The sequence below is a fragment of the Babylonia areolata genome, chromosome 10, assembly GCF_041734735.1.
Source record: "Babylonia areolata isolate BAREFJ2019XMU chromosome 10, ASM4173473v1, whole genome shotgun sequence".
NCBI classification, from domain to species: domain Eukaryota; kingdom Metazoa; phylum Mollusca; class Gastropoda; order Neogastropoda; family Buccinidae; genus Babylonia; species Babylonia areolata.
This window is the reverse complement of record NC_134885.1, coordinates 14549993-14575344: the sequence shown is the minus strand read 5'-3', so window position 1 is coordinate 14575344 and position 25352 is coordinate 14549993. Positions and strand designations below refer to the sequence as shown.

General features: G+C 45.1%; 1 protein-coding gene across 1 annotated transcript; it reads left to right on the top strand.

Moving 5' to 3' along the window:
- The first annotated feature begins 12087 nt into the window (after window positions 1–12087).
- Window positions 12088–23422, top strand: LOC143286813 (transmembrane protein 117-like). Its single transcript, XM_076594617.1, has 4 exons — window positions 12088–12358; window positions 19759–20016; window positions 20561–20687; window positions 21582–23422. The coding sequence occupies exons 1-4, from the start codon at window positions 12143–12145 to the stop codon at window positions 22229–22231; spliced, it is 1251 nt and encodes a 416-aa protein (XP_076450732.1). The 5' UTR covers window positions 12088–12142; the 3' UTR covers window positions 22232–23422.
- Window positions 23423–25352: the final 1930 nt, after the last annotated feature.

Below are 25352 nucleotides of genomic sequence, written 5' to 3'. Positions count from 1 at the left end.
AAAACACCACCACCACAACCCCCACACGGGTGTAAATCGTGTACCCCCCTCATATCCAATCCAAACCTTTCTTTATTCACCAGGCTAACCATCCGCTTCCTCCATTGAAGCATATTATTCAACATTGAAAGATGGTAGCAAATCTAGAAGATGAGGTCCATGCTTTTCTGTGGCTTCATTTCAGCAGCAGACATATTCACAGAGATCTTTGAAGATCTTTGTGAAGTTTCAGGAGTCTGAGGAATCATTACTGATTATTTGAAATGAAAGTTGCAACAAGAAAAAAGAAAGCAAACGAAAAGTTTCTCGGCCCTTTGAAAGCCTTTGAATCTATATCATTTGTTGGCCAGCATTCTCCCTTCTCTTTTTCTCTTCATGTTCGTGGGTTGCACAACAGCCTACATTATGCGTGCATTTTGTTTTGTGATTTGTTTTTTCTTGTTTGTGAGGAACTCTTTTTTTCACCTTTTTTTTTTTTAACGTGTTTTAGCATTCATTCGCTATGTAGGTGGGAGATGGAATATTCATTAAAAAGAGAAAAAGTGGCATGAATGACAGGATCTTGGGAGAATCTTCTGCATGTGTGCACACACAATTTGGATTGATTACTAAAATTAGTGCACTTCTCGTCATGGGAGGTCAGAAGTCTTTTCATCCAACTTTGCGTTAGGTACTGCGCAGACAGGATTAGAGCTGGGAACTTCCGGGGAACTTCCACAAACGCTGTACTTAAGAGGCGTCAAAACGCACAATGCAGAGAATAAGACATTGGTGGTTTTTTTCTCTCTCTCTTCTCTCTGCTCTTGGTGTCTTCATATTTACATGTACACGCCCTATTTCTGCATTCGTGTATTGCTTGTGTGTGATAATATATATTACACGAAGCTAGAATAACTTGTTTACTTTCGTTTAACCCCTTCAAATAGGGCGATGGCCATATTTTGAATAAACCGTTTGTGTTGTTTGTTTGTTTGTTTCTCTCTCTCTCCCTCTCTCTCTCTCTCTCTCTCTCTCTCTCTCTCTCTCTCACACACACACACACACAACACACAACACACACACGCGCGCGCGCGCGCGCGCGAGATTTCAGAGGTGTAAAAAAAACAATAGGACAAGACGATAAAAGACAAGCATATGCTACATCCCGAAAAGTGTATGTAAAGTTAAGAAAATCAAAAGAACAAGAGTTTGACAATAATGGATTAAAAATGTTAAGATATTTAATTAGTGAATCAAAGAAATTTTGGTCAGTAATAAGATTTATCAACAGAAAAAACTTTTGTATGAGTTTCTAGACAACTGTGGCATTTCATTTCTTTAAGTTTTTGATTACTTTGATAATGATTTAACACAAGAAGAAGACAATTCAGTGGAGGACAGATGATGAGTTTGAGCCATTGTTAAGTGACCCTATAATTTAGAAAAAGATTTACGCCCAGTTTACAGGGCCGGAAAAGTGCAGGGTTTCCACAAAATTATTGGAGAAAATTTTAGCATTTCAACCCCCCCCTTTAAACGAAATTCCTTTTTCAATCCTTTAGCCCATTTGTTTTAAAAGGCACATTCCCGTAGAATGGGCAAAATCAACGTTATTTCCCTTTCATTATAAATATCGTGGAATTCGCTCCCCGCCCTTCTTGCCCAAAATTTACCCCACACATTCCCCCGGGACCAGCTTTAAAAGGGCTGGGAAAAAAAATAATATGAAAAGAAGCAGGTTTTAGGGCCCTTATAGTTTGTAGATATATTAAATTTCACCTTTTATTTCAATGGTAAAAAAAAATTGCTTTAAAACACAAAACTTTATGTGTTTTGGTTTATTTCAGGAAAGGGGTTCGATTCTGTGAATTTGTTTAAAGCCCCAAAAGGAAAGTTTTGTTAAAGGGTGTGAATGGAAAAATTTTGTTTTGTATGTGTGCGTGTTTTCAAAAGGTTTTTTTCCCCCCAAAAACTTTGGGTTTTGAGCTGGTGTTGAAACCGGGGTGTCTTTTAAGTTTGCAAATTTTTTCCCTTTTCATAAAGAATCGCTTTTGAAAATTTTTCCCCCAAAAAATTCGGGGATGGTTTTGTTTACCGGGAGCTTTTGACATAAATTTTTCTGTTAATTTTTTTCTGCCCCTTCGTTCTTTTGTTTAGGGCCCCCAAAAGGGTTTTCAAAACCCGTTTAAAAACCTTAAAAAGAAGCCAAACGTAAAGGGTTTTACTGTGAATTTGTAAAACCCAAAATTCCGGTTTTTTGGGGGGGGTGGAAAATCTATCAAACCTGAAAAATGGTTACCCCCGGGCCCCAGTTGGGTTAAATTATGTAAGTTTTGGGGAGTTTAAAACAAAATTTAAATTTGATAAGGCCCTGAACGAAATTTGCAGAAAAGTAAAAAGACTTAGAAAAAATGAAAATCGATTTTTGCGGGCTATTTTGAAAATGTTTGCCCTACCCAAAAAAAATTTTTTTCCCTTTCTATTTTTTTGCAGTGAAAATTGGGGGACTAAGTGAAACGGCTTCTTCTTGGGTTAAAGGGGGAAGTTCAGATTTAGGGGTTTGTGGGGAGCCATCTTTCCCTAAAAGAGTAGTGAGTTGGGTTGGAAACCTGCGTCGCCCTTTCTGGACCGCGCCCCGAGCGCCCGGGTGGACGAAAAACGGGTCCTGTAAACAGGGGCCCCACTTGGGGGGCAATGAAAAAAAAACCCCCCGGAAAAAGGCCGTGTGCCCCTGGCCCAAAACCCTTTTGTGAAAAAATTTTACTCTGATTGGGACACAAATTTACGCATGCACTCAAAGGGTTGGGCTTTAAACGGTTGGGTTATGTGCTGGGCAGGCCTTTCTTTGCCCCCGTGGGGTAGGTTTATGGTTTTTTCCCAACGCAGTGCCCCTAATTTAGGGAAAAATGAAACCGAAATTTTCCCCATTATTATTTTTAATGGGGTGAAACAGCCTTTTTAGGGGAAAGGGAAAAACAAAAAAATGTTTATATGATTTATTTTCCCTTTTTAAAATACTCGGTTTTAAAAGATTTTCTGTTTTTTCCCTTTGTGTCCGTGTGTTTTTAACCCAAAAACTGGGGTGAAATTTAGGAAAATTGTTTTTCTATTAAAATTTTTCCACCCGCTCCCTATCAGTTTCAGTATCAGTTCAGTGGTTTAGGGGCGTCCCTGCGTTTGGTCAAATCAATATACGGGACCCCATTTGCAAACCCTTTCCTTTACCCGCGGGAAAAACCCCAAAGGCTTGTCCCACCTTTGGGCTTTCAAGGGTTTTTTGTTTTTCCCCTTTTAGGCTGATTTTTTTTACAGGTTTTCCCTAGTAGGGAAAAAAAAAATGGGGGGCCCAAAAACCCCTTTTGGCAGTGATTTAAACCTTTTCTTCACCCGCAAAGCTCCAAAATTCCATTCCCGCCCAAAATCTCGATCATTTCTTTCAAAAAAAGTTCCCCGTGGGAATTTCCCCGGGGGCTTTCAGTATTTTTAAAGGGTCCCCCCCTTCTGAAATTCTTTTTTAGAAATTTCCTCTTTTCTATTTCTCTCTTTTTTTCTGCCCTTTTCTTTCTTTCCCGGTTTTTCCTTTTACCTGCCTTCCCCGTCCTTCTCCTTTCTTTTTTCAAACCCGCCTTTAATTTTTTTTTTCTCTTTTCCGCGGTCTGGGGGGGTCCCCAAATGTGGGTGCTTTGTCTGGGATTAGGGGGGAGTTGTTCAACACCCCCGGTGGGCACAAGGGTGCCCCTTTGGGAGTGATTTTGTCTTTTTGGACCCCTTTTTAAAGTATTTTTTGGTTTTGGCCCTTTTTATCTTGTTTTTTTGTTTGGTTTTTTTTTTGTTTTTTTCCGATTTTTAAAAAAAAAATTTTTGGGCTTTATTTTGGGGTTGTTGAAGCGGCCGGCCTGGGGTGGGTCCCCGGGCAAACATGGCCAAATCTTTTTGGCCCGTAAGGGTTTAATGGGGGGGTTGGGATACGGTTTACCTGAACTGGGTGGGGGGGTTTTTGGTGGGGTTTTGGGGGGTGGGTGGGGGTTTTTTTTGGGTTGGGTTTTGTGAGTAGACGTGGGCAGTTTTGTGTTTGATTGGGTTGGGAAGGGGTTTTTTGGTTTGGGCCGCCTGGTTTTTGGCCCCCTGTGCGGTTTGGCCCGGAATTAAGGGAAAAAAGAAAACCCCTTTCCCGATATACATTTTTTTAAATTTTTTCCCCCCATGCAAACCAATTCCCCCCCCCCCAAGAAAAAACCGGATTTAAATTTTTTCAGGGTGACGACCGGGGGGCATGCCGAGTGGTCAACCCCTGGCCCTTTCCCCCAGGGACCCCCGGTTCGGAATCTTTTCCCCGGGTTCCCGGGGCCCAGTGGTGGGGTTTTAAAAGGGGGGGATTTTTTCCCAAAACCCCTTTAGGGTTTAACATATTTTTGCCCGCCCCGCTTGTGCCGAACCCCCCTTTCGTGTGTATACCCCAAAGCCCAGTCCAAATTTTCCCCAAAAGTCACTTTTGGGCCCGGGAACCAAAGGGCAGCAATTCCGGGTTTTGGGTCCAGAAAAAAAGAAAAAATAAACCCCCCGGGGCCCCCACCCCTTTTTACGAAACGGGAAAAATCGGTGCCGCCCCGGGGGGCCGGGGGAACCCCCGTCACACCTTTTCCAGCCACCCCCTGTTCCCCCCCCGGTGCAGTGCGAGTTGGGGCCCCCCACCGGAACGAAGAAGGGGAACGAATTTTAGAAGTGTTTTGATCAAAAGCAGTTCTCGGTCATACTGTTTCCTGAAAATTTTTTTACTTTTTGGCTACGGCGTTTTCAAAGGTTAAATTCTGAAATTCCCCCAAAATTGAAACTCGGGGCCCGATTCCCCCGCGGCAAACCAAAGGGGATTAATTTTAAATGAAATTTTTATAGAAGGAGCGGGGGGGGCTCGGTTTTGGGGGCCAAAGGGATGCAGAGCTCTGTTGGCCCCGGGCCCCCCCAAAGGGAAAGGCGTCCTGTACAAAAAACCCCCCCCGCAAACCCCGCGTGGCCCCAAACCCAAAAGAGGGTGCGGTCTCCCACCACCCACCCGCCCCCAAGGTACCCCGTGGCCCCGGTTTTGGTTTTGCGCAAACCCCCCGACATTTTCAGGGGAGACTTTTTGTTTTTAACCATTTTTCTCTTTTCGAAGGAAGGTTGGCCCTAACCGGGTGGGTCTGGTAGGGCGGGACCCGGCCCCCCGGCAGTGGGGACCCCCCTTGGGGTCTCCGGCCCCCCGGATTTTGCGAAAAACCCAGTTTTTGCCCTTTCTTCTAAGTTTGACCCCGAAAAAACAAAAAATGGCGAAAAAGTTGTTTCCATTTTTAAATCTTTCCACTTTAAGAAAAATTTTGGGCGGAAAGGGAAAAAAAGGGGGAGTCAGGGGAGAACCCCCCCCTTTTTTCCGGGAAAGTGGTTGGGGTGGGCCCTGTTTGTGTGTGGCGTGTGTGATCCCGTTTTTGGGCAAAAAAAAGGAAGCATAAAAAGGTTAAACAAACCAAAAAAAAATATTTTGCCCCGGGTTTTGGGCTACGATTTTTCGTTTGGGGGGCTTTGCAGAAGACGTTTTGTGATCGCCCCAAGGGGCCCTAAGGAAGGGGTAAAACGGTCAAAAAGTTACTTCCCCTTACAGGGACCCCTTTTTGGGGTTTTTTAAACCAAAATTTTTGTTTAAATTTATAAACATTCCCCTTTGTGGTTATTTTTTGTGGGGTTTTGGAACCTTTCAGGAAAAGACGTTTCTCAAAAGGGAATGTTTTTTGGCCCGAAAACCTTTAATTTTTTTTAAATAATCTTTTCTTTTGAAGGAGTTTTGGCCCCCGTTTTTTCCGGAAAAACCCAAACTCAGTTGGAAAAATTAAAATACCCTTTGTTTTTTCCTTTTAATTTGATTTAGTTTTTCCCGGGAAATTTTAAGTTTTCATTTAAAAAAGTTTAATTTTTTAAGCCTTTCCCTTTTTGTGTACTGCTTTCCCTTTTCCACCCCAAGATAAGGGCCCTGCGGGGGAAATTTGGGGGAAAGGGAATTTTGGCCCCCCCCATTTCCCCCCCCCCCCCAAAACCCCCACTCTTCTTTTAAACCATTTGGAATTCGTTTTTGGGGCCGCTTTTGAGCAAACCCTGCGTTTTTTAAAAATTACACATTTTTTATTTTTTTGTCTTGGAAAATGTTTGCCTTTTTTGTTAACCAAACTTTATTAGTATCGTGTTTTAAAAATTTTTTTTGTAGTTTGGTTTTTTTAAAGAAGGAAATTTTATTGTCGGGTCACAAGTGCCCAAAAGCACCCCCAAGGGTTGGCCCGGGCCGGGCCCCTTGGTTCCGCCCCTGAGTTTTTCCCTTGATTTTTTTAAAAAAAAAATCTTTACATCTTGAAACAGATTTTTAGTGTTTTTATTAGTTGGAAAATTTAGAAAGTTCAGGTTTAAAATTTTAAAAAGTTTCAAATTTTTTTAACCCCTTTTCGCGCGTTATTAATTGTTTTTTAATGGGACAAAACATGGATACATGAACTTTGTTTTAAAAATGTTTTTCCGTGGGCTCTTTTTTTTTACAGGGGTTTTTTAATTCACAATTTTTTGGTTTGAAAAATGGTTTATTTTAAAAAAATGCTCGTCTCTTGTAGTTTTGTGTTTTTATTTTTTTGGTCTTGTTAGTTCCCCGGGGGGCGAAAGTCCGAAACCCGGGTTAAAAATTTGGGGCAACCAACCCCCAAGTTTTGGCCCCCCCCAAGGCCGCGGAGGGCCCCCGGTTTTTTGTTTAGTTGCTTTGCCCGGGCTGGGTTTGCGGTTCGGCCCCCCGGGCCCCCCCGCATTAAAAAGGAGTTTTAGCGAGGGGCCAGCCCAAAAGGACGGGAACCCCTTGGCCCCGGAAGAAAAAAAACAAAAAGAATGGCCCCCCGCGCATGCCCCTTCCCCCAGTTCCCTTGTGGTTTTCCCCTTCTTTGCTTACCCTTCTTTTCCGGCTTCCCCCTTCTCCCCACCACCCTTACCACCCCTTTCCCCCAAATCAAACAAACTAAAACCCCAATTTTCCTCATTGTTTTTGGGCCCCCACCCGGCCCGGGGTCAATAGCAGAATTTAAACCCCCTTGGGGAATTTTTTTCCAAATTCATTCAATTTTTGCTTTTGGGAAAAATTTGGTTCCAAAACAAAAAAAAAAGATTTCCCAAAATCTAATATTCAAACCTTTTTTGTGTTTCTGTGATAAATTCTCCACCTATTTCATTTTTTCCAAAATTCACGGGGTTTAGAACCCAATCAACCTTTTTAAAAACCCTTTCCGGGATATAGGGAGAGGCGACGGGGCACCCCCCGTGTTGTTTTTTTTATTCCTTTTTTTCGTGAAAATTATTTAAATTTAAGGGTCTTTTCCCCAAAGCGTTTTCCCCGTAAAATTGAAAACCCAGGAAAAAAAGGGCCCTACGAAAAAGCCCCGAACCGCTGAGGGGAGGGGTCCAGGCCAGCTTTGGAAAACGTCCCAGACCCGCGGTGGCTTGGTTTTATTTCAGGCCTCCCGGGTGATGTAGTTTTCCCCCCCGGGGAAGGTTGGTTTTTGAAAAATTTCCCGCATGACCCCCGGAGGTGGGGGCACCCGGGCGGGTTTTTGTACCTTTTTTCCGGGGAATTTTGGGAGGAGGGGGGGGCGACCGCGAGGCGTTTTATTTCGCGGGGGGTCACAGTTAGTCCCCGAAAAACAAGGCCCCCTGGCAAGGCCTACGAGAATGTTAACCCCAGTTTGTAACCCATCCCGTCTTCCTCCCCCTGCGGGGGGAGGGTTTTGCCTCCCGGTATGGGGGGGGGGGGGAAAGCGAAAATGCGGGCCCCTGTTTTTAGGTTTGGGATTCCCCAATTTTTAACTTCTTGGGGTTTGTTTTGTCCGTAAAGGGAAAGTTTTTGCGTTTTTGGCCGGGGCTGTTTTTTACCAACGGAAACCGGTTTTTAACGCGGTTTTGAGAAGGGGGCCCGGTGAGGTGGTTTGGCTCACTTTTGAACCCCGGGGCAGATCAAATTTTTTGGTTTTTTGATGTATTTAGCCCCCAAGCAGTCAAGGTTTTTTTTGGCGTGGGCTGGACCAAACCGGGTTTCATTTTTTATCATTTTTTGGGGTTTAAACCAGGAAAGTGAACGCATTTCCCTTTTTATAGATTTGTTTTTCCTTGTGTTGGTTTAAAAAATTTTTTAAAAAGTAGGAGGGGGAAGGAAGCGTGGCCCAAATTTTGTCAGTCGCCAAAGCCCCCAGTGGGTGGGTTTATTGGTCGATTTTTGGTTTTTTGGCCAAAACCCGAAAAACCCAAAAATCTTTTGAACCGTTTTGGATTTGCTTGCCTGTTGTTGGGCTGTTTCTTGTTTGGGGGACCCGGGGCCCGATGAATAACCCCCGAAGGAGGGGAAAAGGATTTGGGGGGGGGGGTGCCCAAAAAATTTTTGGGGCCTTTTCCCTGGGGAAAAAAAAATCCTAAGGAAAAAATATTTTTCAGGTATTTGACCAAAACATAAGAATTTGAAAGGGCCCCAAAAAGGCCCTTTTCACATTTTTTAAAAAAAAAAAAGGTTTTAAAAAAAAAACCCCGCCATTTTGGGCCAAAAACGGTTTGAAGGGGGAGTGTGGAAAACCCCGACATTTGAACATGGCCAAAACCCCGGTTTTACCCAATATTTAGAAAAATAATGCCTGTAATCAAAGGAATAATCCCTTCCTTTAAAAGATTTTGTTGGGACACCTTTTGGGAAAAAAATTAAGGGGAAACCCGGTTTACTCCCATAGAAAATCACCCCAAGGGTCCCGGGGGGCAAACTAGCTGGTTTTTTGTGTGAGTGTGTGTTGTTTGTGAAGCGAAACAGGCTGGCAAAAAGAGAGAGCAAAGGGCAAGAACCCGGTGAGAAACAAAAATTTACGGGGGGGCCGGGGTTTAACCATTTTCCCCCGATAATTTAAACAGAAATTTTTAAAAAAAAGTCAGCTTTTTTGTTTCTTGGGCTAACGAAGGCTGAAAAGGAACCGTACACCCTGGGAAAAAAATTTTTTTGGGCTTAAGAAGCCCAGAAGAAACGAGGGGTTTTTGGGGGGCCTTCCCCCCAAGAACCCCCTTTTTTTTTCCTTCTTCTTTTTTTTAACAGTTTAAAAAAAATGTTTGCCCCCGGGGGCCCCAAAAGAAAACACCCAAATCCTGAAATTCGCTTGTCTTCAGAAAGAAAAAAACCAACCCCCAAAGGTTTTTCGTTTACATTTGGTTTTCCCTTTCCCTCTTTTTTCCCTTTCATATTTTTTTTTCAATATTTTTTGGGGCTATTTATATTAAAAGGGCAATTTATTGGGAAAAATTTCGGCCCTTCCCAAAAATTGATTTTTTGAAATTTTTTTTTGCATTTTTATTCAATTATTTAAAGGAAAAGTTTTTACCCCAAATTTATTTGGGGTTTTGGGTTGGGTTTGGGTAAAGTTAGCTTTTTGTTTGTTTTTTTTTTCATCCTTTTTTTTTTTTTTTGGTATATGTAAAGGGTGTTGTGTGTACTGTTTCCCAAAACCCCCCAGGGGGCTTGTTTAAATAAAACTTGTTGCCTTTTCCCTTTTAGAAAAAACCATCAAGTTTTTAAATTGGGGTTTCCCCAGTAAATTTTGACCCATCATCCGTTCCCTTTTTGTTAAAAATTTAACCCCCGGGGAAAAAACCCGACAAAAACTACTTTTTTTTAAGTCCCCCCCTATTTTTTTTTGTTTTACCATTTTTGGCAGGTGAAAGAAAAAAGGGAAACCCATCTTTTCCCCAAAAGCTGACCCCCCCGGCGAAAAAACCCGCCACCTCTTTGGTTTCTGTTCCCCCAATTCCCCTCTGAAGCTCTCTGTTGGTTTTGCTCGTGGCCTTTTTTTGAAAGGGGGTTTCACCCTGGGGGTTTTTTTGTTTGGGCACATGGAAAAAGAGGGGACCCCGAAGGAAACAAAAAAAAACCAACCTGGTCCTTTCGCCGGGTTTCGGGGGGCCCTGGGGGGTGTTTGGGGGGGGGTTCGCGCGGTGGACTTGCAAAGAAAAAAAAAACCCCGTTTGGTGCTCCTCAGGGCCACAGTGGAGGAGGAAAAAAACTGTCCTCCCCCAGTTCCCCTGTGGCCTTTGGGGGTGGCCCCCAACCCCGCGGGGGAAACCCAAACCCTGAGGGAGATCCATCTAAGATGTGCTGTGTGCTATGGGGGGCGCCTGCCACGGTTCTTCGCCCCCCCAGTTTGAACCCGGAGGCATCAAAGGGCGGAGGGTTGGGAAAAGAGGGGTCCAGTGCCCTCCGTCCTGGAGAGCGATTCCCGTCTTTTCCAGCCCCCGGTTTTTCCCGGGTCTCTTGCTTTTTTGGGGGTTTTGCACTTCTTTACTTATGGGAACCCAATTAAATAGAAAGTAAAAAGGGGTGGGAAACCCCTTTTTGGCAATTTATTTTTTAACCTTTATCTTCCACGCCTTGCTCCAATGCATGGGCTGCCCCTTTAAATTGTTTTGTTTGGGTTGGTGGGATCATAGGGGCCTTTTGGGGGCAGGGAAAAAATTTTCTCCACACCCCTCCTTGGGTTTAGTAAGTTTTGGGTTTTTTGTGGTTTTTATTGTTGGGATGTCCCGGTCATTTTTTTTTGATTTTTTTTTATTGGTTTGGTTTGTTTGGGTTTTTGTGGGCTTTCCTTTTTTTTGTCTTTTTTTCTGAAAAATGATGTTTTAAAATTTTCCTCAGCTTTTGCCCTTTTGATTTGGTTTCACGTGTCTTTCTTTAATTTTGTACAAAATTTTTTGGGGGTTTAAATTTATGAAATTTTAAGAAAATGAATTGTGGGAAAGGTTTTGGGTTGGGTTTACGGATTAAACAGTGTTAGGCCTACACCTTAAATTTTTTACGGTTGGTGTTTAAAGATGAATTTTTTTCCTTTTTAGGTTTTTTGACCCCGTCCCTTTTGTTTTTTGGTTTTTTGGGTTTTTTTGTTGTTTTTTGTTTTTTTGTTGCTTTCCGTTTTTTGATGTTATTTCAGTTTTTTTGTTAAAGTTATTTTTTTTGGGTAGTCGTTTACTCTACAATTTTTTCCCAATCCCCCTGCAGGGCATTCATAAATTTGTAAAGATTTATAAAAACTCCGCCTCCCCCACACGCCCGCCCGCAAGGGCCCCCAAAATTCAAAAGCCCACATGCCCCGGGGGGCCCCCCAGGCGCACCTGCACACCACCCCCCACACACCCCTACACATGGGGTTTCTTCCTGTGTTGGTGAATTTGGGGGGGATTTTCCCCTTTTTGGTTTTTTAAAAATAATTTTTAAACCAAAAAAATTACATATTGGTTCCAAAAATTTTAATTTTTCCGAAAAATTTCCCCATCCCAAATATTTAAGCCCTGTACCAGCAAGAAAATAAACCCCCCCTTTGGGGATTTTGTTTGAAAGATACTCCAAAATTTTTAGGCCCTTTATCAATTTGGAAAAACCCAATTTTCCCCCCCAGCAAAATTTGACAGAAATTGTGTATATAAAAATTAAAAAAGAAAAGAATTATCTAATTTCTGGAAAAATAAAAAAAAAGAAAAAACCCTTAAAGTAAAATTTTTTCAATGCGTTGTAAACAGGGGAAATTCAAAACTGAAACCTATCTTTTAAATATACCAGATACAAAACACAGACAAGCTTTAACAAAACTCAGAATAAGTGCGCATGACCTAAAGATTGAGAAAAGTAGATATTTAAATATTCCACAAGAAGACAGATTGTGCAACAAGATGAAATCCATCTTCTTGATCGTTGTATTAAATATAAAACCTTAAGACAACAATTTTTAAAAGATATTCAAAATTTGAATAACACAGGAAATATTCCCAGTCAGGTGATGCTAACAGATGATGAATATATACAAACAAGATTAGGAAAATTTGTTTATGAACGCTGCTGCAATTTATTGCATTAACTGATTGATTAATTGTGTGTTTTTCATTCATTCATTCATTTACCATTGCACTTGTGTTTTATAAACCTTACGGTTTCATGACAATAAAATCTATTCTATTCTGTTCTGTTCACACACACACACACACACACACACACACATGCACACACACACAGGTGCACTCATCTGATTAATAACCGAACGGAATGACAAACAAAAACTAAACAATCAATCCTCTTTCAGATAAAATCTTCCGTCTGAAGATGTTTTCTAATGAGAAAGGATCCTGGATGACCATCTTCTTCTGCACCATCATGAGCCTTTATATTTTCTCCTATGTCTACAATGCTTTCTTGTGGATTGGGGGCAATGCCACCATTGATTATCACATCTCTTCCTACATGAATATCTCCAATCAGGACTTCACCAAGGCAGCTGCTACAGGCACATGGTGTGGGGATTTCTTTACAGCGTGGATGGTGAGATGATCCACGATTTGCAGTTAACAGTGACACAATAGTCTAGTCTGTTGGGTTTCTTAAAATTCTGTTTGCACACACACATGCATGCACAAACACACACACACGAACACACACTTGCATGCACAAACACACACACAAACACACATTTGGTGTCATATACTGTACCATGTCAAACTGATGCAAACTAGGCCTATTGGTTTGCTCTGCTTTGCTCTGCTTGGCCAAATTTCGCGCGGCTAACAGTGAAAAGACGGGCCCGCCCGCTCTCAGCCAATCAAACGCCTCTAAAAGCTATAAGCGCTGAATCATTCCTTTGGCCAAGGCTCTCCACGCCATCTTGTCAGGTTTACGCTCTGTCTCGTCTTACGCTTTTTTCGGCTATTAAGCGTATCCTTTTGGCCTTATTTTGTTGCATGCGGCTTGTGTTTATTGTATTCTTACATTCTGTGTACTCGATTCGACTCGGCACCCTCGATTCGTTCGTTTTTTTCTGCCTCTAAGTCAATCCTGTCTTTCCTTTCTCTGTTGGGGGTCGGATTTTCGCTGGGTGCCTAAGCGCGGGTTCCATGCCTCGTGTGCCATACCACGAAGGCAGGGATCATGTTGCTGGGATTGAGACTCGGCAAGAGACTCTCCCAGGCCTGGAGCTCATGATTCCTCCCGATACGGACTGCGGTGATGCGTCGTTAGACGCTGATCGCGGAGGCGACTTTCGTACCAGTAAAACGGTCATGAAGGGGACCGTGGGGAAAAGAGGTACGAGCGTCGCCTCCCGAGGTGTCCCAGCGCGAGGCAGGGAGAGGGGGGAATGGCAAGTCCTCTCCTGGCGGTGGAGACTCGCAGCTAGGCGCGAACTCCCAAGGGGAGGCCGCGCCCGGCCATTACCCGAGTCCCCACTCGGAGACGGCCCTCACGGGCCCCATTGTTGTTCCCCCTCCTCCCTTCTCTGTCGACCCCCCTCCCCCACCTCCTTTTGGTGGGGGAGAAAAAGTTGGTTCCGGGGGGGGATCTCTACTTTGCCCACCCCGGGCCAAGCCACCCCAGTCTCCCCACGGGAGGGGATTCGGGGCGCGTGGCAACCTGCTCTGCAGGTCTTCCCGCTATCCGGCCAGTCTCCCCTGCTGGGGGAGGCCCGCGCGTGTCAGGCGGTTCCGGGCAGTCAGCCCGCTCGTCTGGTGCCCACGGGTAGTTACCCCCATTCTACCCATACTGGGGTGCACCTATGGTGCACGCTGGGTTGCCGGGAGTACCAAGGGCCAGCCCCTTGTCCGCTCCCCACCTGACCCAACCAGACACACACAGCCCCGACAAGTAGGATCGACTCCTTGTCGGTCAGGTCGAGCTCCTCGACCAATATTGCCACTCTGTCCACAAATCGGGTCTCTGTCAACCCACAGGTGACCTCCACGGTCACAACGGCCTTCTTGTCAGGACCGACGGCGGCTGAGGGGCCCTACTCGGCCGGGGGAGCCTGCGGTTCCCACCTGCCCAGCCCTCGGTCCTACAGTGAGATGAGTGGGTGTTTGTCCCCTCACAGCACCCGTGGGTCCCTCTTGCATCCAGGGACGCCCTCTCAAGAGGTGGCACCCACCATCCCAAGCATGGTTGGACCTACGGTCCACACGCTCCCCACCCGCTTCAGGTGTCAAGGACATAACAGCGTGGCCATGGTCCTGGCTCGGGATCGTCCCAGCTCATCCCGCTGGGCTGACCACAGCTCACAGGACGCCCCAGTGGGTACATCCACTTGGGATGGCACCCAGCAGGGGATGGACTGCGAACAAGAGTGGGAGCCCCTGTCTTCAGATGAGGACGAACAAGCAGATGAGCACTCTTCGCCCACATCCCAGGGGGGACAGATTGAGCTTGGGCCTCCCTAGGGACCAGCGTGAACCAAACTCGGACTTTGCCGAGCTCGAACTGACCCTCCCCAATAGGGTCACGTATGCCGAATCAGTCCCTCAGGCTACTTTGTTACCCTTGACCCTCCTTACGCCATGTGACTCTAACTCCAGAACCACAAGGCGACTCAGAGTGCCAGAAATGGCGCAGGAATGGCTTAATAAGCCAGCCCGTACTGTCAGGTGTGCTGCTTCCATCCCTCCTCCAGGCAGGGAGTCCCTCTCTGCCCCGGGCGCCTTTTCCCCGGGAAAGTTCCTTAAAGATTCCTCCAAGGGAGGGGTGTGGTCCTGGTACACATCACCTTCCCCACTTCAGCTACCCTATCCTTTAAAACGTTAGCAGAGTGGGACAAATTGGCCCGCCGCTGCCTCCTCGAGGTTTCCATGGCGTACACCTTCGACGCGTTCCTCCACAGGGCCAATGAGCTGTGGAAACAGTGTCCGGTTAATCAGGACACGGGGTCTCCTTCCTCTGTCCCGCCTGGCCTCTTCACCGACCAGAGGTTACACGCTTTTGGCAATAGGGTAGCATCTGGTCTCATGCGGTCCATCCCAGCACAGCAGCACTCCCTCTTCGGCCAGTTCCCGCCCCATTTTGTCAGCCACAGGGCAGAGACAAACAGGGAGGTGGCCTCATATTTGGCCCACACCTCTCATGGGCTCCAGGGTTCTATGCCATTGAAGAGACCGGCCACCAGGGCCCCTCCATATACCATGCCGCCTAAGTCAAAGCAGCGTGTGCAGAATCAGTGGCAGAGGACTAAACCACCTTATGTCCGTCCAAGCCGACCGGCCATGCCCAAGGCCAGAAGGCAGCACCCCCAATGACTGGGCCCCGATTCAGCACCGCCAGTCGTTCAGCCCCTCCAAGTAGGAAACTTGTCCCGGCATGCACATCAGTGGTGTGCTCTGGGATTCAACGACGGGATTATGTCGGTGCTAGAGTCGGGGTACATGCTGTCTTGGGTGGAGGGCCGCCCCCCTCTAAGATCCACTCCTCCTCCTTAGGTGCCCAGCTCGACGGAGCAGGAGAGCGTCCTAGAAAAAGAGATATCGCACCCACTCCTCATGGGGCTATATCTCAACTCTCGGACCCGGGCCCCGGTTTTTACGGCTGGTTGTTGGTGATTCCAAAGGTCTTGGGAGGGTGGAGACCAGTTTTGGACTTGTCCCCCCTCAACAAATTCCTCCCCAAAATCAAATTCAAGATGGACACACAGGCACAGATTCGGGAGACCATCCAACAAGGTGATTGGCCTACCTCTATCGATCGGGAAGATGTTTATTTTCATATACTCATCCATTCGGCATCCCGTCGGTACCTGAGGTTCGTGTGGAGGGACAAGGGGTTCCAGTTCCTGGCCCTCCCATTTGGTCTGTCTCTTGCCCCTTTCCTGTTTACCAAGGTGGTGCGGGAATTGGTGTCCATCGTCCGCTCGGAATCCTTTTGTCTCTGTGTGTACCTGGACGACTGGCTTATCCTGGCCCAGTCGCAGGCCCTGTGCCTGAGTCATACGGCCAGACTTCTAGACCTTTGCTCCCAACTGGGCTTCCTCAGGGACCAGCAGAGATGCAATCTGTCCCCACGTCAGTCCTTCGACTTCTTAGGGATGAGATTTGACACGCGGTCCATGATAGTCTCTCTGGCGCCAGATCACTGGGACCGTCTGGCAGGTTTCCTCAGCCACTGGCGCCACTCCTCCCAAGATACAGCATGGACACTTTCTTCCCTCTTGGGCATGATGGAGTCCACGGCACCTCTCATTCCCCGGGACAGGGTTCTCAAGCGCCCTCTCCAGAGGGCACTGAGGTTACGCCGGTCCCAGAGCACTCAGCCATGGGATACCCAGTTATGTCTGGGCGAGTGGTTCCTCGAGGTGATATCAGAGTGGTTAATCACCCCCCTTCGGACACAGGGAGTGCCCATAGCCCCACCTACTCTTCAGGTGGCACTCTTCACAGACGCCTCCTCCCTGGGCTGGGGAGCCCACATGGACTCACTCCATGCAGCAGGGACTTGGTCCCCGGAGGAGCGCCTATGCCACATCAATGTTCTGGAACTGGAGGCAGTCCGCAGGGCTCTCCTGCACTTCATGGGGGAGGCCACTGGCAAGACCATCCGCTTGTTCACAGACAAGACGACGGTCGCATGTTATGTGAACAAATGGGGGGGAGCGCACTCGGCAGACCTCTCCATGCGGACCGAGGCTCTCCTCCGTTGGTGCCACAGCAAGGGCATTCCACTTTCAGCGAGACACTTAGCGGGAAAAACCAACATCTTGGCAGATGCTCTCAGCAGGTCCAAGAGTGTCATACGCACAGAGTGCACCCTGGACAAGGACAGCCTTCAGTGGGTGTGGGAACAGTGGTTTCGGCCGATGGTGGACCTTGTTCAACAAGAGACTTCCCACTTACATCTCTTCGGTTGCCGACCCAGAAGCGTGGGCAGTGGATGCTCTCTCTCTAGACTGGAGCAGTCTGATTGCCTCCGCGTTTCCTCCCTTTCCAATTCTGTCCAAGGTGATACGGAAAGACAGATTGGAACACCCGCAGCTGATCCTCATTGCGCCGAAATGGCCAGCCCAGACCTGGTTTCCGGACCTTCAGTCCCTGACACATGTTTCCACCCCTGGAACTTGAAACCAAATCTCATCTGCTGAGGCAGCCTTGCTCGGGCACTCCTCATTCCAATCCTCAACTGCTCCACCAGCACGCATGGCTGCTGTGCGGTCGGAACTGTCAGCATCTCCATTGAAGTCCTCGACCCCTCGGTCGGCCTCTGTGTCGGCTGCACTGACCCAGGGGTGTGCCTCCTCTCACCTCCTCTCCATAGTCACCAGAGCAAGGAGGCAGGGAACGGAGACTTTGTATGACTTTCGCTGGAAGAAATGGTTGCGGTGGTGTACAGCTCAGGGCATTCCCCCTACGAACCCTACGAGCATGCAGCTGGCCAACTTTCTGGCTCTCTGCTCCTCGGTTCTCATTCTGTCTGCTAGTTCTATGTGAGGGTACAGGTCTGCCATCTGTACCACAATGTAAACAGCTAGGTGGTCCCGCCTTGGAAGCGGATTTCCTGCTCAGAGAGGTGGCTAGGGGTGCCCCTCGGAAGGAAGCTAGAGACCCCAGAAGAGTGCCCCTCTGGGACTTGTTCCTGGTGCTGGATTTCATTCGAAAACAGCCCTTCCAACCATTGGGGACTATTCCTTTTGACATCCTCACCCTCAAGACCACTTTCCTTCTGTGGCTGGCCACAGGCAGTCGTAGAAGTGAGCTGCATGGTCTTAGTGGAATGCCACAAGATCTGGCCTTCCACAGAGATGGTTCCATCACTATTCGTTTCCTTCCAGAGTTTCTGGCTAAGAACCAAGACCCTGAGGTTCCTTCCCCCTCTCTGAGGGTCAGACCTTTGTCTGATATTCTTGCCCAAGATGATGCGGATAGGCACCTCTGCCCTGTTCGGTGTCTCAAATATTATTGGGATAGGTCTCGCCATAGGCGTTCTTCTCAGAGGCGTCTGCTCATCTCCCTCAATGAGAATTACAAGAAAGACATCGCTGCAGGCACCATTTCCTGCTGGGTTTCCCAAGTCATTCGTAGAGCCTACTCTCATGCACACAGGGATATCAGCTGTCTTCATCCCAGAGCACACGAAGTGCGGGCCATAGCTACTTTGGCTGCTTTCCAGCACTCAGTGCCAACGCAGCATGTCTTGGAGGCAGCCTTCTGGCGGTCTGAGAATCCCTTCATCAACTTCTACCTCAGGAATTTCCGTATGACCAGGGCTGACGGTTCCAAGGGGATTTCCTTTGTCGCGGCTAACACTGCCGTCTCAGTTACAAGGGCTCCCCATACGAACCAGTAGGCGTTGCCCTCCTCCATTTGCTTTAAATTCTGCATCAGTTTGACATGGTACAGTATATGACACCAAAAGGAGGAGTTTGTATTATACTCCATATTTGGTGTTACATATACTTACCATGTCAAACTCGAATGCCCGCCCGTCCGTCCCCGCGTCTCCGCCTTGGTTCTCATGGGGCATTTTGGTTCATGGCCACGGAATGATTCAGCGCTTATAGCTTTTAGAGGCGTTTGATTGGCTGAGAGCGGGCGGGCCTGTCTTTTCACTGTTAGCCGCGCGAAATTTGGCCAAGCAGAGCAAAGCAGAGCAAACCAATAGGCCTAGTTTGCATCAGTTTAACGTGGTAAGTATATGTAACACCAAACATGGAGTATAATACAAACTCCTCCTCTTGCATGCACAAACACACACACACACACACACACACACACAGAGAGAGCTCTACAGCATGTCATGCACAGATAGCCTGAAAGATTATCCTAGTTACTAATGAATGATTGAATGATATGGATGATACAGTGCCTATCCTCAGTCGGAGACGAAGCTCTAAGCACTTTACAAACACAGTCATTTGCACAACAGAGCAGCCATCCTGGGTAGAGCAACTGACAGCTGCCATTGGGTACTCATTATTTATTTGTTCCATGTGTCAGTCAATTAGGTTTCAGTCTCACACACTCAGCTAAGTAAGTGAAGAGTCACAATCCATGAACTAGGAAGAAGAAATAAAGCTCAAGACTAAAATCTAAATACAAAAACTGACAATAGGAATAAGATGTATCACATGTTCAAATAGATTCTGTTTGGGACTTTATGTCTTCGGAATATATGCCTAGTTTTGTTTAAATGAAATGTACATGTTGTTTACCTCAAATAATTTATTAGTGCTCACTTTAAAAAAATTTGTATCTGTGTAATAGCTAACCAGACAAATTCCCACATGTGTTGTAAAGAATTGTATTACCCACTAGTTAGATTTTCTGAGTGAAATTCAAGCTAATCTATAAGGGAGAGCAAGTTGCCATAATGCAATGCTACCTATTTTTTCTACCTGCATATTTATGTACATCAAACAACTTTCTCACTGCCATGGATTCTTGTACATGTATGCATTAAGTGTTTGCTGCACACAGGACCACAGTTCATCATCTCATTCAGAACTCACCTCTTGGTGTCTGGTGAAGGACTGGGGGTGGGGATGTTTGCGGTGTTATCCCAGTCCATGCTTAAATCAAATTAGGGTTCCTCACTATTTCAATCTTGGGTTGTATCTAGTTGGCCACCACTCCATTTTTGAGAAACTTAAAACACTGGTAACTGGTTCACATGTGAAAAAGTGAGTCCATGTAATATCCCTGTTTTTGTTATCATGTGTGTGTGTGTGTGTGTGTGTGTGTGTGTGTCCCTGTTTAAACTTAATCAAAATAATTTTCCATGGAAGTACTTTGTCAGCACCAAATTTGCCTTTTTTGTGTTTTTTAATTTTTTTTTCCTCACATACCAGTTAAAATGAAAGGGTACAGGATGCAATAAACGTTCCTACAGTTAGTTTACTGTTGAAGTATTATTTCTTTTTCATAGAATTTTGGCACTTTCATTGATACCAGTCATACAGTTTTCTGTGTGTGCAATTTCAGGTGACGGACATTATGCTTCAGGAAAAACTGTACCCCTTCTGGGCATTGAGACCACGGTGCTGGTGGAACAAAGGTTACCGCCGCATCATCCTCTTCTGGATCACGGTCTTCACCTCCTCTTTCACTGTTGTCTTCATTATCACCACTGACTACATCAGCTGGGACCACCTGAATCAGGACCTGGTGTACACCGACGAGTTGTCACGGGCCTTCCTGGCCTCCGGCATCCTGGTCATGGATGTTTTTATCATCATGCAGGTGACCGCATTTCACACAACACTCTTCCCTTCCTACTGAATTTTCCCAGTTTTAAACACACTCCCGTTCATGCTTAGTGTAAATATAAGCATAAAGCATGTTCCAGGAACAAATTGATTTCTAAGATCATAAACTTTGGGACATTCTATTACAAAATGAAACTAATCTCCAGTTTTGCATATATCACAAGCTATGGCAAGCGAACATTTTTCATGGAAAGTTATGATGCCTGCCAGTTTCTGTACTCTCCCTCTCCCTCTCTCTCTCTCTCTCTCTCTCTCTCTCTCTGTTTCTCTCTATGTCTCTCTTTTACTCTTTCTTACTTTCCCTCACATTAATTCTCTCTCTCTCTCTTACTTTCCCTCTCATACATTCTCTCTCTCTCTCCCTCTGTGTGTGTGTGTGTGTGTGTGTTTCTCTCTGTCTCTCTTTTTACTCTTTCTTACTTTCCCTCACATTAATTCTCTCTCTCTCTTTCTCTCTCTCTCTCTCTCTCTCTCTCTCTCTCACTCACTGAACTGCATGAACCTTTTGAATTACACAGGACTGGGATTTCCCCCACTTTGTTGGAGCCATTGAGATCAAACTGCCTGGTGTCAATGTGGGGCACATCCACATCAAGATCCCCAATGTGTTGAAAAAGCTGGAGTACTGGCACATTCACATCACAGGTGAGGGAAGGAGGTGAGGGGTGTCACAGGGTTCATACAGTCATGGGAGTCTGGAAAAGTCTTGGGAAATAATTTTAGCCCTTCAAGGTCAGGAAAAGTCTTGAAATTTTTATATAACCCTTCAACAAAGAGCTTAATGGATAAAAAATAAAATAAAATAAAATAGAAAACAAGCACACAAAAAAATAAAAAGAAGAAAACATGTTGAAAACTGAACAAAGATACCAGGTTTTCCAATTATCAGTGATTCAGTGTGGCTTTATGTTTGGTATGGAAAGGGTTCAGTGTGGCCTGGACAAGTTGTGGAAAAAGTATGGCATTTTTTGGTCACAGCTGTTGGGAACCTGATGTCAGGTTGACTGAAGCTGCCAAGGCCCACACTTTTTTCCCCTTTAGAGAGGAGAAAAAATGTAATACGAAAAAATAACAGCATTCCACTAGAATGAAAAGTGCAAAGGTAAAGAAACAACTGTTATCTTTTCCTTTACTTTTTTTGTTTTTCTCCTCAAAAAGTTTTAGCCGGAAAAAGAAATTGAATGCACTGCAATGAAAATTACTTTGCTCTTCATGTATGTGTGTCACTGTGTGTGTGAGAGAGAGAGAGACAGCAGTCATCCACTCAAACAGCATCAGCTACTGATAGCAATTTAGGGGAAACAAATCTTCCCTTCCTGGCAACACTTAGAGAGGTTGAGCTCCTCAGACTTTCCAAGAAAGCGCTTGACTGATTGGTTAAAGTCAAACCAGTTTTCAGGCCACTACCTACATACATGCACATGCTAATGCACACACACACACACACACACACACACACACACACACACACACTGAATGCACTCCATGCTCATAGCGTTCCAGTATCATGAACACAATGGCATGTTTATGTTTTCCTAGGTAAGTGGTTCAACTATGGCATTCTATTCATCGTCATTCTGCTGGATCTCAACATGTGGAAGAACCAGATTTTTTATGACCCTTTCACTTATGGCCAGTACGTTGACTCAAAGAACCGTATTTACTCCGTCCTTGATGAATACAGCCTTAAAATCGCCAACCAGACCACACTGTCCTTTGCTTATCGCAACGCCACCATTGACCCAATCACCGGCAAACGCTACATTGAACTCGACAAAGTTATGAATGCTCGCTACCAGGGGTATGCTTTATGGCTGAAGGCGATCGCTTTCATTCCCAGTGGCAGCATCTTCATAACGTTTGGGGCCTTCGTCTGGCTGTATGGCCGTTTACCAAAACCCACCAAACGGGATCCATATGGGGGTCGCTTGAAAATACGAAAGAAGTGGCGGTTCAGTGCAGGTATTAGATGGAAGAAGTTGAAGATGCGATTTCGCACCACCCCAAATGTGGTGTCTAAAACCATTAGTGAAGAAGGGGAGGGAGGAGAGCATGTGAAATGGAAGAAGGCAGCAAAGGTGGTAGCAGTGTGGCAAAGCATCAGAGGTGAGGTCAGCGGAGTTGCTCAGGGCAAAAGTGGTCAGAACAGCCACCAAGAAGGCGACCCTAACCTGGGCTCTACGCTCTAGTTGAATATGAAGATGTCAGCTGTTTAACTGATGGATAATCTAATTATGACTTGTAATATTCTTTACTGCTTCTTCTGTCCTTCTGAATCAGTTTTGTGTCACATTGCTTCATTATTCTTTAAAATGTTTTTGACATGGAAAGGTATTTTTACATTAAAAAAAAAAAAAGTCTGAACTCTTTTAAAATCCTGTGTTTGTCCTTATTTTTGAGCTCCAGAGATTGTGCCTGTTACAACTTATGTATTAGTTTATATTAATTCACTTGTTGAAGGATCTTTAAATTATTCACGTTGACCAGTTTGGGGGAGGTTTGGTTCAGGTTAAGCTGTGTTCTCAACAAACATAAATTTTCTTGAATTGACAGAGTCTCTTGAACAGATAAGAGAATAAACACTAATGGAAATTTAATTGCAATTTTTGTTTTGTTATACTTAAGATCCAAAGCTGCTACATGAAACTGATAACATGAAATGGTTTTACTTTTCAAGCATTCATAAAAATTTAACTCATGTTTTTGTGACAAAGCTCAGTAAAAGTACTGATAGGTAAGGGCCTCATTCCCTTCCGCAGGAGTCAGTTTTGCCAGAGGCACGTAGGTCATGTGGGAAAGTTCTCAGGAATGCAACCCTGGATAGAGAGAAATGACAAACACTTTGTTCAGTCAGTAAGGAGGCTGTTCCAAGACAGATTCAAAAGCATCACTCTTCAAATGTGGAATTTCAGCCTCAGCAGAAGAACTTGAATTTTTCTTCAAATTACTTTTAACTGAGGTCAAGGCCTGACTAAGTATGTTGGGTTACGCTACTCGTCAGGCATATATGCTTAACAGATGTGTTGTAGCGTTTATGGATTCATCCGAATGCAGTGACGCCTCTTTGAATAATTGAACTGAACTGAAATCAAACATGAAACTATTATTTCCTGCCAGAACACCAAAAAATACCTCAATAAAGTCTTCAGAAAACAACCAGTATTTTTTCCAGGAAAAATAGATTCATTAGATTTTTTCACTTAATCAAAACAACAACAACAAAAAACTGATCATAAGTCTGAAAGAAGACTGCTTTTGTTTCTTACGGATTGGAAATGATGATCAAATCTTAATTCTCATTGTGTTAAATTCATGGAAAAAACTAAACTTATATTGTGTCGAACTATTCGAGTGATACCAATAGCAAACTGTGCAGAATGTGAGATGATGGGATAGGTTTTGTTGTTGGTTTTGGGGGATTAGTATTAATTCCTCCTTCATTTATATAGTGACATTAACATAATTTGACACTTTATTTTTACATACTATACCATGACCCACTGGTGCAGACTTAGGAAGGGTACTACTACTCCTGAGAAGGGGAGGATATTAAAGTCGATGCAGCTAGTTACCTCCCTCCAATTGATTACCTCTCCTATGTGTGCCTTTCGAGCGCTCCCATCTTCCGAAATTTTACACATAAAGAAACAACAAAAGGTTTACAGGGACGAAAAACTCATTGTAGGGTTGGTATGTATAGGATTGAATGATATTTTTGTTTGATTTTGCATTGTCTACATTTTTCAACTGAACTGGAGGCATTTAAAAAAAATCTGTTCTGTTTGTTTATTTGTTGGTAGTTGTTGTTTTTGCTTTACATCACACAGTTTCAGTTTCTCAAGGAGGCGTCACTGAATTCAGACAAATACATCACACAAAAAAGATAAATCTGGACTTATATTCATGTGCCAAATAATAATAAGATAACCTATTTCAGTGTCTGTTGTAATAATTTTCAGTCAGCTGATTTACCTTGTCACACAGATAGAGGAGTTTTGTTGTTGTTTTTGTAGTTGTTGTTTTGGGGGGTGGGGGGGTTGTCCTATTGTTTATGCTGTTTTAGTGGCATTGACTCTCACTGTTTATCCACAATGCCTGATACACCGCCACAGCCAGAATTGTTCTTTGGAGCCTAAGTGCCAGCAGCCCAAGGAAGATATCAGTGGTAGAAGACGGAGTTGATAGCTTGTGATTATCACAACACAATCTGTTTGTTCATTGCATGTGATTGCTTACTCTTACTGCTTTGGGGTTTCTACATAGTCTGATGCAAATGTTAATGGATGTGTTTGTGCATATTCCTAAGTTCTGTTATCTGCAATTAAAGTGACTTATTTTCTTTTCTTACATGTTTTTAATATCTTTGACAATAATGATAACAATGAAAATGATAATGATCATTATGATTGTTATAGTGTGTCAGGCTCCTGTGGTGGAAGCATGGGATTTTCCCAGGACACACTGCTTACTGATGGATCCCTCCTTCCTGCCTCCCTGCTCTCCTCCCCCCACCCTCCTTCGATGGCATCTATCCCCACCAACACCCCTCCCCATACCCTCTCTCCCTTTCCCCCCTTCCCTTGGCCAAGTACAGAGAGAGCAAGTTATCAAGAAATACTAATTAAAGATGGTATCTCCTTGGACTGTTCTCTTCCTGTACATTCCCCTGCCCTTTTCCCTTCCACTTCCATCACCCTCAACCACGTTTCCTCCCCCCAACCCCCCTCCCACCCCCACCCCTTTACCCCCCATTGGATCTCTGGCAGGATGGCATCTGCCTCAGTGGTCAGTGAGGAGCATGATATGGTGTGTTTATCATGAGCTGTTTAGAACAGAATCAGGGCTGGGCGATCTTTCCTCCTCCTTCCCTTCCTCTTTTCATCACCCCACCTCCCCTTCTCCTTGGCAGTGCCGGGTTGGGTTCCGTGAGAAAATTGCTGGATGTGCAAGTCTAGCACTGTTGGTCCCAGATTGGTCTGTTAACTTCAGCCAATTGGAAATGTTCTGGGTCGGAAGATAGTTTGCCTACGGCGCCAGCTTGTGAAGAGGATAAAATGAATAGGCAAGTGGGGTTTCTTCCTTTTTCCTTGCTTGGAGCAGGCCAGGAGAGCCAGACGGACAAGACAGTACCATGGGGGCTGTGAGTATCAAACCAGCATCTATTTTTCGGACTTAGTTGAATTCTTGATTTATGGTACATTTGGATTCTGTGACTAACACACTGGCTCAGTGGGATTGTGTTCTGCTACATGAACATAAAGTGAACCCTGAAACGTTGGGGGCTGTGAGTAAGGCTTGTACTGGTAATTT